Source organism: Zonotrichia leucophrys, chromosome 5, assembly GCF_028769735.1.
Source record: "Zonotrichia leucophrys gambelii isolate GWCS_2022_RI chromosome 5, RI_Zleu_2.0, whole genome shotgun sequence".
In the NCBI taxonomy this organism is placed as follows: domain Eukaryota; kingdom Metazoa; phylum Chordata; class Aves; order Passeriformes; family Passerellidae; genus Zonotrichia; species Zonotrichia leucophrys.
Window position 1 is genome coordinate 34,110,756 of NC_088175.1, and position 14,865 is coordinate 34,125,620.

Here is a 14,865-nt window from a genome sequence, read left to right on the forward strand (position 1 = left end):
GGCCCTTGTGGTCTTGGGCTTTCAAACATCCTTCCTGCTCTAGTGTCATTGGGTTTTATTTTGAGGGAGGGCTGGGAAGAAGCTGGTAGTTGGATTCTTTTGATGCTGACAGTGGGGAGTGTAGATATTTCAGTACACTACTAATTGTATATTTTGTGTCCCAGTATTTGGGTTAAATACTATAATGGAGATTATTACTGAAGCTGGCCCAGTAAGCAATGAAGGTGGGTTCCCTACAGCATGAGCTGTGCATGATGTAACAATTTCCAGCATTCCCTGTGCCTGACTTCGGGCTACCTTTCTCGCTGGGTAACCAGTACCACATGATCTATACTAGTCACCCTCAATGCATTATGCTTTTACATATAGTGACTAATTTGAAGATGATTCTTGTTGTGGAACTGCATGCAGAGCAGCCAAACTTTTCCTGCCTCTCACCTCCTGCTCCCATTACCATCTCTTTTTCTCTCTGCATTACTCCCATTACTGTTTTCTGCCGATGTGTGATGCTAGAATATGATATACGCTGCTGCTTTCTTGGAGTTTCCATTTTGTTTGAAGTCTGTTACCTGTAATTCAAATAGGTGTGTTAGCCAACTTTAGTGTTGCTTGTTACTGTCCTGGGATCAATTTGTTTTCTTCCTGCCCTTTCCTCTCATTCTGTTTCCTCTCCTCTTTAGGAAACAGACGGGCCCTTGTTGATCAGAAGTCTTCAGTCATAAAGCACAGCCCAACAGTGAAAAGAGAATCTCCATCGCCTCAGGGACGATCTAGCAATTCCAGGTAATATTTTTTTCCTGCTTTTCAAGTATACAGTGTAGTTAGAGTGGCCTCATACCTGTCCAATATTTTCTCAGAAGTCTAGCTGTTGAAAATTAAATAGTACTTTCCTGTTGCCCTAGACCTGGACATGTTATTGTCTAAGAAGATATGGTATGGATGTCTTACAGTTAATAGTGCACATGCTTATTTTTCTGTGCTCCAAAATGTATCCTCCTTCTGTCTGAGAGCCAAAATGTTCTAGGTTTCTACTTTAACTCAGTAGTTATTCTTTTTAATCGAGTGTTCTGGACAAGGTGATCTAGCCCATTGGAGTTTTAATGCACCATGCAGGGGGATCAGCTGAGTCCAGTGAAGAAGTTTGATTCCGTAAATTCATGTGAAGTGCTTCTCTCAACCTTGGGAAGGGACTCAGAATGGTGCAAGTAAACATTACTTGACCTGTGCCTGTGCTTGCTTCTCGCTTTCTTATGTAGCAGTCATGGGTAGAGTGAATTTATTTTGACTCCTGGGTTTGGGGGGCAAGAAAGAGCAATAACTGCAGTTTAGACTGTGGAATGCAGTAGGTTGCACAGGAGTTTCCTTCTTCTTACCTTTCCCTCTGTGGCAAAAGAAGCTGAGCAAACATGTGCCAAGGCTGCTGCAGTAATGTATTAGTAGTGCTGCACTTCCTCTTTTAAAGAAAGCTTACAGCTCACATGTGGGGGCTGTAGGAGAAGGTTGAGGCATAAAGATTCCTATGGATTCTGAGGGATGCTGTGAAAGTGAAGGATAGAGTGGTACCTAGAGGAGCTAGAGGAAAGCCTGATTATGGCTTTTTATAGGAAATTAAGGACAAAATCAAGTATTTGCTACTACACCTATGGAACAGAGCTTGAGCTGTGTGCAGTTACGTTAGCAGCAGACAGTGCTGCGTGTCAGATATGTTGATAGGGAAGGTACTTCTGTGCGTGCCCTGGCCATAGCTCTCTTCCCATGCAAGGCAAGGTAAGCAGAGGTTAGCTAACTTTTGCCTGCTTTCTCTTAAATGTATCAGTGAGAACCAGCAGTTCCTGAAGGAGGTGGTACACAATGTTCTTGATGGGCAAGGCGTTGGTTGGCTGAACATGAAGAGAGTCCGACGTCTGCTGGAGAGCGAGCAGCTGCGCGTCTTTGTGCTGAGCAAGCTGAACCGCACCATCCAGTCCGAGGAGGACGCTCGACAGGATGTCATACAGGACGTGGTCAGTGCTGAGCTCAGCAGGGTCCTCACTCTGCCTGTCTGCTGAGGCTCAGTTCACAGGAAGTTTTTGTTAATTGCAAAAAGCTGGTGTTACAGCAGTTTGAGATTTTATGTTCTTGACTTACTAACATGAGAAATAGCAGCACTAATGGGGCTTTCATTGCAGGAGATCAGCCGCAAGGTTTATAAAGGCATGCTGGACCTGCTGAAGTGCACTGTGTTGAGCCTGGAACAGTCATATGCTAATGCTGGCCTGGGAGGCATGGCCAGTGTGTTTGGCCTGCTAGAGATAGCACATACTCACTACTATAATAAAGGTAAGAAAAGTGTTCGTGAGAGTATAGTGTTCAGGAACCAAACAAGATTGGGAAGGTAGCTGGTTTTGTGCCTTTTGATATATTTCAGGGCTTTTCCAACACTTCCAAAATGGTGAGAATTGTACCATTGTTACTGAAGCCTTATAAAGCTTGAAGCCTGTTTCTTACACACATGTTACTGGACCAAAGCAGAATAACGGCCATACTGATATGTAATTGAAAATGGAAACTCTGCAGTGAGATACAAAGCCTGGCACTTCTACAGCTGAAGTGGGAAGTCTGGGAATGGGGACCTTCAACTAAAACTTCCCAGCCACAGTCTTGGAAAGTTGTTGCAGGCAACCTCAGCAGGGAGGGAGATACTTGTAATGTGCAACCATACGTGACTTAGGTCTCACCAACCACGTTGCACTACACAATTATTCTCATACAACTAAATATCTTAGAGAAGAAAGTCTGGAAGTATCTCTTTATTTTTCAGCTGTTTCTTAAGAATCTGATTCTTAATGCTAAATAAGAAAATGCATGCTAAGGAAGAAAGCAAAAGATGACAGATAAATCTCTGCTTAGTATCTGACTTTTCTGTAATCTCAAATGATGAAAAGTTACTTATTTCATTGTAGCAGAGAAGTAGCATCTACTAAACCCATTATAGTCAGTGTTCTGGGTCTTGTATCAGGGATTTTTTAATGAGTTAGATGCATCCCATGTTCCTTTCCAGTCATTGTTGGAATGCTGAGGAAAGTAAGGAAGGCTGTGCTAGTGGAACAGTCCTGAATGTGGAGAATGGGCTGATCTTGGTAATTACAGGCTTTTAGTCTGACACTGATTTTTAAGAAAAATTGGAGTGGCCGATGTAAAACTCAGTAGTTTTAGAATGAAGACCAAATAGCATAATTTGATGGTAAGTAGAGTTTTCCCAGTAAACTAATTGTGGTCATGACAGACAAAATTTGGTGCAAACTTTTAAAGATTCTTTTCAACTTTTAAAGACTCTTCTCATTACTGCATAACATCTTCATTTGTAGTCATATTTTAGCTGTTTAGTATGGTTTACTTGTTTTCAATTAGTTGAAATTAGTATTTATTTCTAGAAATGTTTTACAGAGATTAGTCCTTATGTTGATATTATTTAACATATAGTAATAGACTAGTAATCCTACAGGACATGATGGATATAGCTTATTTGTCTAGAGTAAGCTAAGTCTTAATAAAGCATGGTTGTGATTAAGTTATTATGATGTGGTCAAACTAAGGACTTGTTTTTATTACAAGGATAGTTGGCAATAGTAGTAGGATTGGGAGGTATATACTAGGAAGCAGTCTCCTGCTACTGTATGTGAACTTCCCACTATTTACTGTGTCTGTAAAAACTGGGAAGGGGGGCACTGTGTATCTGTGAATACACGTTTGGAATGCAGCTACTGTATAGGATCTTGGTGTATCAGTAACAAGACCCACAAATGAAGTAGTGCTCCCACTTCTGGTATTCACATCTTACAAAGTTGAGTAGGTTTCTGAAAGATCTGCAAGGAACTGGGGAAACACTTCAGCTCTGAAGGAAGGAAGTGTTCAGTCTGTTGAATGTTAGGTGTTGATTCTTTTCAATTACTCTAATTGAAAGGTTTTACTGGTAGCAGAATCTTAAATCCACTGAACAAAGGTATCACAAAATCTAGTGATATGACAGATTTAGATAATAGGAAATGAAGTTTTGACTATTAGATTCATCAGGTATTGAAATAGCTTGTGCATGAAGCTCTTTATGAAAAACCTGGTTTTAATTATTCTTTTCTGAAGGTTTTGCTGTAGTTCAAACTGTGAGGTTTGCTACAGAGAAATAATCCAAAGTGCCTTCAGGGACATGTGGTTATAGGAAGTCTCAGAGATTGATGGAAGACCCATAGCTGATTGGTATTTTTGGGATTTTTTTTTTCCCTAACCGAAGTTTCATTTAGTGCTACCCATGAAATTGATTGCATTTGTCATTTTTGCACTGTGAGTGGAACTTACTTATCTTCTACAAATTGTATTCTTGGTAGTTTATGCAGAGTTGTTTAATTTGTCACAATTCAGCAGAGGAGATGCTCCAGTTACTGTGTCAGAGAACATTCCTAGGTTTCAGATATACAGAAATGAGATACTTGAGTATCCCTAAAACAGTACTCTGGCTTTCTCCTCTACTGTTTCCACCAGTGTGTCAGACTATCAGCAGGCCAGGTTGGCCTATGGGAGCAAATGTGGCACTGAGCTGTTTCAGTGCCAGGCTTAATGATTTAGGTGAGACCATCTGTCTCATCTTTCTTCTCCTGCTCTCATTTTCTTTTTCCTTAGGTCTCTTTCTCTTTATTTATTTAATTTATTTTCTCTCAACACTGTTCTTTTAATTTAAAGAACCAGAAAAGAGAAAACGAAGTCCTACAGATGGATCTGTCACTCCAGTTGGCAAGGATCCTGCATCATCCCCAAGAGTGGAGCCAAAGCCTGCGATGCAGCTGCCGGTACCTCAGCTAATGCCAAAGCCACCGAGCCCTGCAGGCAAAGGGCCAAGGGAGTTTGACACAAGGAGTCTAAAGGAAGAAAATTTTATTGCTTCCATTGGTGTGTATTGAGGTGCATGTGGAGTGCAGGGGGGACTTCTGGTTTGGCATTAGGTTCTATTTGCATTCTCTCCATTTTAACGCACTACATTGCTACTGTAACATGCTTCATTTACACCTTGGATCACAAGGAACAATCATATGTGTTTTCACCCTACTCTTGGATAAACTATCCACTGCAATTTTCTCCCAGAAGCTGTCTAATCTTAATTGTTTCTATATTTCATTACACCTTAAACAGCCTTATTTTTTGTTCTGTGATTGCTGTTTTCAAGCAACGGGAAATGGCAAAAGAGGAACAGGGACCGCAGGACTTCAGAAAGGGCAGCTGTGGAAGGGAAACATGAAACAAAAGTTTTCTGTCATTGCTGGCTACCTATGAATTATGTAGATTGTATCCTGATGTAGTGGGATCCAAAATCTGCTGTTTGTTAACAACAAAATTTCCAAAAAGATTTTAGTTACAGTGTTACAGTTCCAGTGAGCGGGACTGATGGATTTTCCTTCTATGCAATAGCAAATAGAATGTGTGTTCTTGTAAACAGCATCTGCTAGGCTGGTCCCTGGAGATTTTCCTGTCTTCCTCTTAGATGACCTAGCTTTTCCCTATGTCATGGGAAAAAGTTTGAAATAGGGCTTTCAGAACTGTTTTATTTAAAAAGGGCTTCACAGACTTTTTTGGTGGAGGAGAAAGAAAAAAATTACTTTGGTTGGATCCTGTGGGCTATGGGTTGTAAACATGAGAAGTATCATCAGCATATGAGAAATTTTTTCTGAACCGCAAAAATATGTAATGTTAAATTATAGACGTTGCTTCTTGCAGCCTGTTTAAAATAACATTTTAGTGGAATGACTATGTGAAGGATTAATTTTCTGAAAGTGTGGTGCTGTGAGGATTTGTATGTAGTTTGTGACATAAGACAAGGGATTGTGTGAGTTCAGCAGCTAAGTGACAGGAGTACAGACATGCATTTTTATACACACATGGTAACTGCAGGCTGGGTGCTGTCGAGTCCTGAAGTGATATTGAACCCCTCTGACTTGATTGGCTTTCTGTTTAAAGAGGTAATCTATGGAAGCTGTTGCTCAGAAACTAGTCTTGCACTCCATTTGAAAAGCTGTCAGGAAGCTGAGAGAGTTGCAAATTCAGATGTCCAACATTTCAGTTAGTTTTTTAGTTTGCTCTGGGTACTTCATTACTTTTCTGTAGAAGAGAAAAAGGAAAGTATGCTTCTGGCACAACTAAGAATAAACCAGTCTCTAGCACAGTGTTCTTTTAAAGAATGAAGAGAGATCTTTTGATGAGATTGCTAAGACTGCTTCTTTTGCTTTGATGAAGTTAAAGCCTCATAGAAATGGAAATCATAGACATCAGATAGTTCCTGTTTGTGAAGCATCATAAGAAGTGCTTTTCAAAAGAAGTGCTATGCAATATGCCATGTTAGCTACTGTTGCCAGAATATAAGCCTTAAACAATTCACTGTCTTCAAGGACAGACAAAGGTACATTCTCATTGATGGTTCTGATGGTTTCCACTTTTCTCTTATGGAGCTAAGTTACAAGAAGAATATGGTTGTACCTAGAGTGACCAAGGTTCAAAAGACTTGAATGTTTTTCCTGAAGCCTTTTTTCCTATCTGCTTTTGTCTTTCACTGCAAAACATGAACTAGTATGCAAGTCACTTCTTAGGAAATTGCTGTAAAAATAGTGTAGTCTCCATAGTGTGTTCATCTGACTTGTGTGATCTAGAAGTAAAGGATGTTTCTCTTGTGTTGCAGAGAGATAATTTAAAGAGAGATAATTTATAATAGGCTGCTTGCCTATTATACTTCCTTTATATTCTGTCATAGAAACTTCAGAACAAGACAGCTTCAGATATACAGGACTGGTGTTAGTTGTGGCTTAGCTGTGAAATGCAGGTGTTCTCATTCAAACTATTTAGGGAAGAGCATTTGGTAAACATTTACATCTTGCTGAAATAACAACGTATTTGTAAGTAGTTCCATTTAAACATGGGAAAAAATGTTTTTATGTGAAGATGATCCAGCACTAGAACAGGTTGCCTGGAAAGGTGTTGGATTCCCCATCTGTGGAGAAAGGGAATACCTGAATGGACATGATCCTGTGGCAGGCAGCTTCAGTTGATCCTGCTTTAAGCATGGAGGTTGGACTAGGTGGTGTTCTCAGGTCCCTTTGAACTTCAGCAGTTCTGTGATTCTGTGAAGTTTGGAAGGTACTTACAGCCTCAAGTTGCAAAAATGTAAATACAACTTTGAATTAATCTCTTGGTATTGTATAGATGAAATGCAAATTGGGCTGCTACCCTTTTTACCTAGATACGGGAAGAAATACTAGAATGAGAAGTCTTCAGAAGGATGGAGCAAAATAATGTACAGCTCGGTTTGCAGTAGTCATATATAGAGTGTATGTTAGTGTGGTGATTAAACTGCATCTCAAATCTGGAGCTGAATCTATGGTAGCTGAAGCTGTGGAGTTTTCTGGTACTACAGGAACAATGGCCATAAAGTTCACAGGGTTTCCTATTTCTGAGGTGAAGTAGGATCTGAGTTACCATCTGAGCTTTGATCTTGACTGTGCTTGATACCTAATTCCTACCTAGAAAATTCAGTATGAAGATGATGCTTCTGATACTCACCAGTTGCTTACTTCTAGAGTTCTTGTCTTCCAGGGTTTATCACCTATAGTGTAGGTCTTTTTGTTAGGACACTGGTGACTTTTAAGTTGATAGTTAATTAATTTACCCCTTTGTGTTAGTGATAAGTTTGGTTTATTGCATACTTTCCGTAACTGTTAATGAAAATGTCAGTACTTACTGAAATTAACATTACTAGTTTTTAAATAATTGTTTAGTCTGGTCAGATCACTTTATTTTGGCTGTTTTTTTTAAGCACAAAAGATTGTGCTACATACTTCATCCACATGAGGCCCTTTCTGGACCTGCTGTTCTGTTTAGTTCAGGGTCACGTAACAAAGCCATAGGTGTAATATTTATACCCTGGGAGTTTATTTGAAGTTTTGTTTTTCTTCTTCGACTAAGTAATTAAGAGTAAAATCTAGTCTGTTTTTAATGTGCTAGGATATGCTCTAGACTAAATTACCAGACAAGTCAGCTAAAAGTAAGTTAGTGGCAGGTGTTGTAGCTTTCAGACTGGTGATTTTTAAAGTAAAGCCATATAGACTGAGAATGGAAGAGGCCAGATGTTTTCAAAGCCCTTTAACAAACAAATTCAGTCCATCTTAGAGATTGTTATCTCTGTCAGTGTATGCTCAGCTTGATAAGCCTGCAGGATGCTGTTTGGATCCCTCAGCAATTTTATCTTATCCATCTGTCTGTTTATGAAAGTTGAAGGAACATCCATCAATCATGAAGCAGATCTAGAAATTAGCAGACTAGAATCCATCTTTCTAGCTTTTTCTACCTTGTTTTTCATAATACTTTGGAGCCTTCCTTCACAATTGTAATCTATCCTTTTTAATTTTTTTTGGTGGACATTTTGCTCAATAGAACTTATTTAGAGCCTGTCTTGCCCTCATTTCTGCTATTTGCAGGGTGGAATGGGTTTCTAACACACTTAAGTGACCTTTCAGTTGCTCAGGAAGTTTTCTTAAAGAGCAGTAAAAGAACTTTTTACTTCTTTTTCCTCCAATTTGCCACTTTTCTAAGAGGATCTTCCTCTGTAGCATCCCCAGCTTTAATGGTGCTAGTGAGAGAGAACAGTGCCTGACACTTGGAGTCAGCTCACCATGGCAGCTTTAATGTTTCCTTTGGCCAAAGGGCCACTGCCTGGAATGATCTGATGTTTCTGAGCAGAAAAGGTGACTGCATTTCAGAGTTGAACAGAGTGATAAAAAAGTGCAAGTGTCTCAGGACCATTTTGTCCCAGGGCTGAGTTTCAAATTCAGTTTGAAGAAAACTTCAGACTGTTTTGCAGGTCTGCACATTGTATATTCTCTTATGGAATTCGCCGACTTGATTAGAGTGCTGTGACTTCTGTGACTTTGAGTTTTGGTAGTTGGAGTGAAGCATGTCTGATATCTTGCTAATTTTAGTTCTTCATCATTTTCTATTCTCTATACCCTGATGGGAGCAAGTGGATGCAGAGGAGCTCAGCTCTTTGCATATAGGAGAGGTTCACAGGCAGAGCCAGGAATTTATTGAGAATGTTGTCAGGTCAAAAATAACTTGTAAACTTTGTGATAATATGTAAAACATAATACTCATTAAATATTGTGTTAACCTACATTTTAATATTTTTGGAATTGCTGCTGTTGTTTTTTGTGTCTTTCTCCTTTCAGTGATATAAACTAGACATTAAAATGTTTCTGTTAGTTAGAGCTTCTGTGATGCCTACGTTTTAGAGGAGTAAATATCTGACAGTCCTAAATCCCTTTCTTGGTAAAGGTGATTAATTATTTGTTCCTAAGAGCTGTTTTTCCTTAGTTGAGTAACTGCTGTCAAAGTGTGGCCTGTGGAGGGGAGGGGGGATGCAGCACCACCACTGTGTGAAGCCATCTCTAATGTTTGAATACTGTTACTGAGAGATGATGCAGTGCTCAATACCTAACACTGATTTCTTTTAAACTGGTGTTAATTAACCCTTCACTCAGTAGTTGTCATAAAATTCTTCCTTTTTTTCCCCTTTTTTTTCTTGGTTTTTTGGTTTTTTTTAGGTGAAGGGGTGGGATTTTTGTTTGAAATTTTTTCCCCATTTTCACCTGTCTGACCAGCTGCTGACTCTTTCTCTTTCTCTCCTGCTTTCAATGCATCTTGGGTAGAATTGTGGAACAAGCACCAGGAAGTGAAAAAGCAAAAATCTTTGGAAAAAACGAGTAAGGAAATTTTAAAAAAATGTAGAAACTGACTCCTCCAGCCTCCCCATAACTGCCAACTCCCCAGGTGCAGGGTGAGCTTGCATCTCTGGCACACAGGTTTTATACTCACAAGAACAAAATCTATCCAGAAAGTCTCCATTAAAGTACCAAACAGATCTGTTTGTCCTGAGGAAATGATGTTCAAATATCTCTTCTTTTTTTTTTCCTTTCTTTTTTCCTCCCCCAATTGTTGCCTTCAAAGAAGAGGAAGTAGGTATTCTGCATCCTCACAAATCAGATAAATATTTTTAAGATACTCCATCTCCTTTCTTAAAAGTTAAAACTTATTTAACAAGTTGTTGACATGGATATATTGATTGATTGATTAAATGTTACTGGAATTAAGAATTCCTGTTTGTTCAAGCTGTGGGATGGTGAATTTTGTAAACTGGCATCAACCATGAACAGTCAGTCTCCAACAAGAAATACTTTTGAGGGGGAGAGAGAAGGTGTATGTGAATAATTGTATTTAGTGATGGCTTCTAAAAAATAGCCTCATAATAAGGAATCAACCTGATTTTGTTTTTCATATCCCTTGGTAAAGAAGGAGTGAAATAATTTGAGGCTGTTACAGAATCTAAATAATAGTCTAAATCTACACAAATCTGAACATCTCTTGAAGTATGATAATGAATAAAATATTGATTATGTATACTCTGCAGGTGCAATACCAGGTTTTGCTCTTTTGGTTGTCACTGTTGTAAATAGGGACATATGACTTCAAGGCAGCAGCCAATTTATAACAACCATATTGTGGTAGGTGTTTCCTAACCATAAGCTTAGTTTGTACTTTGCAGAGCTGATGCTAGCTATTTTAGAGACTGAAAATTGGGAAGGATTAATAGCTGAGATGAATGAGTGAAGATTCCTAACATTCTGACTAGGCCTGGATTTGCTTCCATTTGTTTTAGGCACCTGTGGTGCTCGAACCATGACAGCACCTCAGTTAAATATTTCTGTTAAGTACAAATTAGCAACTTCTGTCAAGTACCAATTAGCATGTGGAGCTAGTTCAGAGAGGATGGGGTGAACTGGGGCAGCTCTGCAGTACAGCTCACTGTACTTCAGCTGTGAATTGCTTCCTGCTGGGGTAGGAGTGTGTGAGACAGACACACAGCACCATGCACAAACTGAGCCTTTCAGGTAGGTGCCTATGCTGGGAGGGATAAATTGAAGCTTAGGTGTTCCATGTGTATTAGACACGTCTCCATAAAGAAAGGAACGGGAGGTTTTTAAGTGCTTGTAAATTGACAGTGACAACAATGGAGTTGTGGCTATTGTGCTCCTTAAACTCAGTTACAGGCCTCAAATATCCGAACTGCTTCAGTCAATTTCAATTCCTTTAAAAGTCAAACTGCCAGAAACATATCTGAATTATGTGTTGGGACAGGAAACTCCTAAATTGCGTAAAACACACAGCAGACATTTTGTTATTGCTGTAGTAACGAGATATAAAACTTTTGGCTGTATCAGAACTAGAAATGATGATCACTTGAATGAGTGGATATAGACTTCTAGAAGTGAGCTATGGGTATTTCAGTGGAAAATAATATTCCAAATTCTGAGAAAAGATATTTTTAGTTATTTTTCTTCATGAGTTCTGTTTATGCTTTCTCTTTCTTAGAATCTTTGAGGAGTTGATTTACAGTAACTAAGGCATTTGGGTCTAGAGGCAAAATATTATAGCAGCTGAAGAATGCTTCCTGTAAACTCTTCACAGGAAGAATTGGTGGTTGAGTAGTAAGCTAGTATGGTCTGCCCAGCCCACTTATGGCTTTGCGATTCATGAGTTTACATGTCATCTCAAACTCACTGCCACAAATCTTTGTATATTATCCTTCTCTCTCTCTCTCTCTCTCCTCCCGTCCCTTTTTCTTTCCTTTTCACTATCTTATCCTCTCTAATATTACATATAATATAAACATGTTCATAATTCTCAGGTTGTTGTGATCAGTGGTTACATAGGTAGTGGCATTGTTTGTTTAGAGATATTGGCTATAGACATGGGTATATAATACAAATATTCCAGCAGCTGATCATGTCTTCCTGTTACTGAATAGTTGGCAGATATGGCTATGGCAGCAGTATTGCATTCAGTCTCTTCCCCTTTCTGAGAGTATTAACATTTTGTGTGCAGCCTATAACACACTCTTTTCTTGCATTGTTATTTACTTCATTCAGTGCTTATCCAAATTTCTTTTCAGGCTCTACCTCTCCATCATTCTCTTTTCCTTCTGCCATCCCATCTGAGGACAATAGATGATACGATTCTAGAAGTGCATGGGAAATTGAACATAAAGTTCTTTATCCTTTCTTTCCCTTCTTTGTATAGTTGGGTTAATGAATGCATGACTTAAAAGCTTGCTGACTCCTCTCTCTTTCCTACCTGTGTGATTGCCAACTCTGGAGAGCCATTTGTTAATGTAATTGGGGAATTTTGTGAAGTACAGCATCATACAAGTTGAATCTTTGAAAATCTTACTGGGTAACACCAATTGTCACTGTTTATTTTCTTGTCATGTGTTGCCTGATTTTTGCCTAGATAGTTGCAGTGGGCAACCAAAAAACTCAGTCCAGGACTTTGAGCAGTTTAGCTGTTTAAAAAAAGGATTCTTACTTATAAGTAAATAGATATTCTTTTTTATTACCAAGAATCAAAGGAAGTGGCTTCCTAGAGTTGAATGTCAACTGCTCTGCATGTGTTATTGTAACTGGAAGCTACTTGACTGTTGTCTGTCCTCTAATCTCTCTTGAATGGCTAAGAAAGGTACTGTTTAGTTATAGTCACTCCTGGACTTTGGAATATTTGAAATTCAAATTAATGTTGGAAGACTAGCAGATATGTTCTGCTGGCCTTGTTGTTTTCAGTACCAAGGAATAATAAAAAATGGATTAAAAATCAAAGAAATCAGAAAGCAAATTTGTTTTCTTGGTACTGTTCCTGCTTCCAGTCTGTCATCTGCTTTCTCCTATGCTGTTTTTTCTTGATACAGTAACTATTTACTCTTTCCTTTGTTCAGGACCAGAAGGTGTGAAACAGTTTGATTTGGGAGAAACGGATGAGAAGAAATCCCAAATCAGTGCAGACAGTGGCCTCAGTTTGACCTCAGGTTCTCAGGTCAGTGGCTCCTATGTTTGCATTATTTATGTGGTAGGAGACAGGATTCTTCTATTCACTGCTTAATTATGGGAAGACTTCTGGGTTTGAGTATTCTTGAGAGGCTCATTTGGTAAAATTTCTTTGCCCCTCTCTCTAGGGCATTGATCTTTGTAAACTAAATTACAGGACAACATGGTCTTTATCACACTCAGACAGTAGTTTCTATTTGATTGACTAAATAGAGTAAGGAAGTGTAAGGCATGGGATTCAAGAGCCCAGAAGAATGGGAAGTGATGTTCTCTCCTTATGGTAAAAACTAATGTGACTCTTCTTGTCCTTTCTATGTTTTGACTGCAGAAGAGTGATTTTGACTCTATTCCCAGTGGAGGACCAACAGTTATGGTCCGAAGTACAAGCCAGGATTCTGAAGTCAGCACTGTGGTAGGACATGCCCAGAGTGAAATCTGGATGTGATTGACTGCTTGTTAAAGTGAGGAAGGGCATTTTGTGCTTACATTTTGTGTGGTGTGGCAGTGTAGTGTCACACATGCATCAGGTACTCTGTGAGTGCTCTCTCCAGAGCCTCTGAGTGGGTAGGAAGCATGTGTGTGTGCCAGAACATAAATGGTGCTTGCTTTATGGGCACATTACAGCCTTCATATATGCTGCTACATATTGGTGTATTTATGGAACTGGTAGATTGCAACAATTCTATAAATATGTCTTAGTTTTGTATAAACTATCTATAAAAAATAGAAGTTTTAAAAGGTAACAGAGCAAAAAAGGCAGATTGTTTGATGCATTAAAATATGAGCAAATTCTCTGGTGTATTATCTCTTGAAGGTAATTGCTTTATTTTTCTCCACAGGTTAGTAACAGTTCTGGAGAGACATTGGGAGCAGACAGTGACTTGAGTAGCAATGCTGGTGATGGCCCAAGTGTGGAAAATGGTGGCAATTTAGCAGGATCCAGAGGCACTGTGTCAGACAGTGAAATTGAGACAAACTCTGCTACTAGCTCTATCTTTGTAAGGGCATTGTAAATTTCATTTTTTAAAAATAGATCTCGTACAGTAATATTTCAATGTGTGTGCATGGATGCAGTAGGATCTCTGATTCCGTTCTAAGGATTAATCAGCAATGACTTAAAATACTACAATGTCAAAGATGTAGTTTTGTGTGGGTCCTTTCTTCATTTCCTGTGCAATAAATGGTTTTTTGAAAGTAGTAAATTCAATTTTGCACCACTTTAGAGACTTTAGTAATGTTTAATATTAATTCAGTATTTCTGTCAACCAAATGGACATTTGGTGGGCATTGTTCATCCTTAACTAAAAGAGAAATTCCCTGTTTCCTAGGGGAAGCTGCTTGATAGAGTAAAGGAGTGATCCATTTTAGTTTTAGCAGCTGTTCTGTTTCTTTGAAGTATTACTTTAGTCCTATTTGAAGAGTAGGCATAGCTTTCAAATATATTTGCCTAGTTGGAAGATCTGTATGCAGTAAACCCCAAATAATTTGTGAGTGCTTCCTTTTGGAAAGTCCTTGATTATTGTGTATAACCTCTGATATACATCTTACCAAGAAAATAATGACACATTTGATTTGGCTAAATCAAGCTCTCAGCAAAATAAGAAAACTTGCAGTGCCTTAAGATTGGTCTCACTCTGTTCATTATTTTGTAATCTTGATAAGTAGAAGCCTTTACAGGGCTTCTACTTCTAATGTTAAAAAACAAACAAAACCATTGTGTTTTCTGGCAGATTTCTACAAAAAGCATGAAAATGATTTAACCATGTCTGCTTCCTTAGTTGCAAGTGGGTGTCCTCTCAGTTACTGAAGACCTCTCAGTTACTGAAGAGTCAGACATTTTTTTCAACATTTACTTTTCTGTGTTTTTGTACTAAACTAAATAGAATAGAATTAAATAGAAATGAAATAAAATTATAAGAAACCT

General features: G+C 38.7%; 1 protein-coding gene across 22 annotated transcripts in view; it reads left to right on the top strand.

Moving 5' to 3' along the window:
* Positions 1-14,865, top strand: part of MADD (MAP kinase activating death domain) — a 68,421-nt gene that overhangs the window by 32,765 nt on the left and 20,791 nt on the right. For 10 of the 22 annotated variants that reach the window (XM_064714248.1, XM_064714251.1, XM_064714246.1 and 7 more), the window contains 9 exons: positions 165-224; positions 681-783; positions 1,817-2,003; positions 2,169-2,319; positions 4,714-4,920; positions 9,717-9,770; positions 12,833-12,930; positions 13,270-13,353; positions 13,781-13,939. In XM_064714248.1, the coding sequence (XP_064570318.1) occupies positions 165-224; positions 681-783; positions 1,817-2,003; positions 2,169-2,319; positions 4,714-4,920; positions 9,717-9,770; positions 12,833-12,930; positions 13,270-13,353; positions 13,781-13,939 (1,103 nt within the window). The remainder of the gene's footprint in view (positions 1-164; positions 225-680; positions 784-1,816; positions 2,004-2,168; positions 2,320-4,713; positions 4,921-9,716; positions 9,771-12,832; positions 12,931-13,269; positions 13,354-13,780; positions 13,940-14,865) is intronic. The other 12 variants (XM_064714258.1, XM_064714269.1, XM_064714255.1 and 9 more) reach the window with 3 other exon arrangements.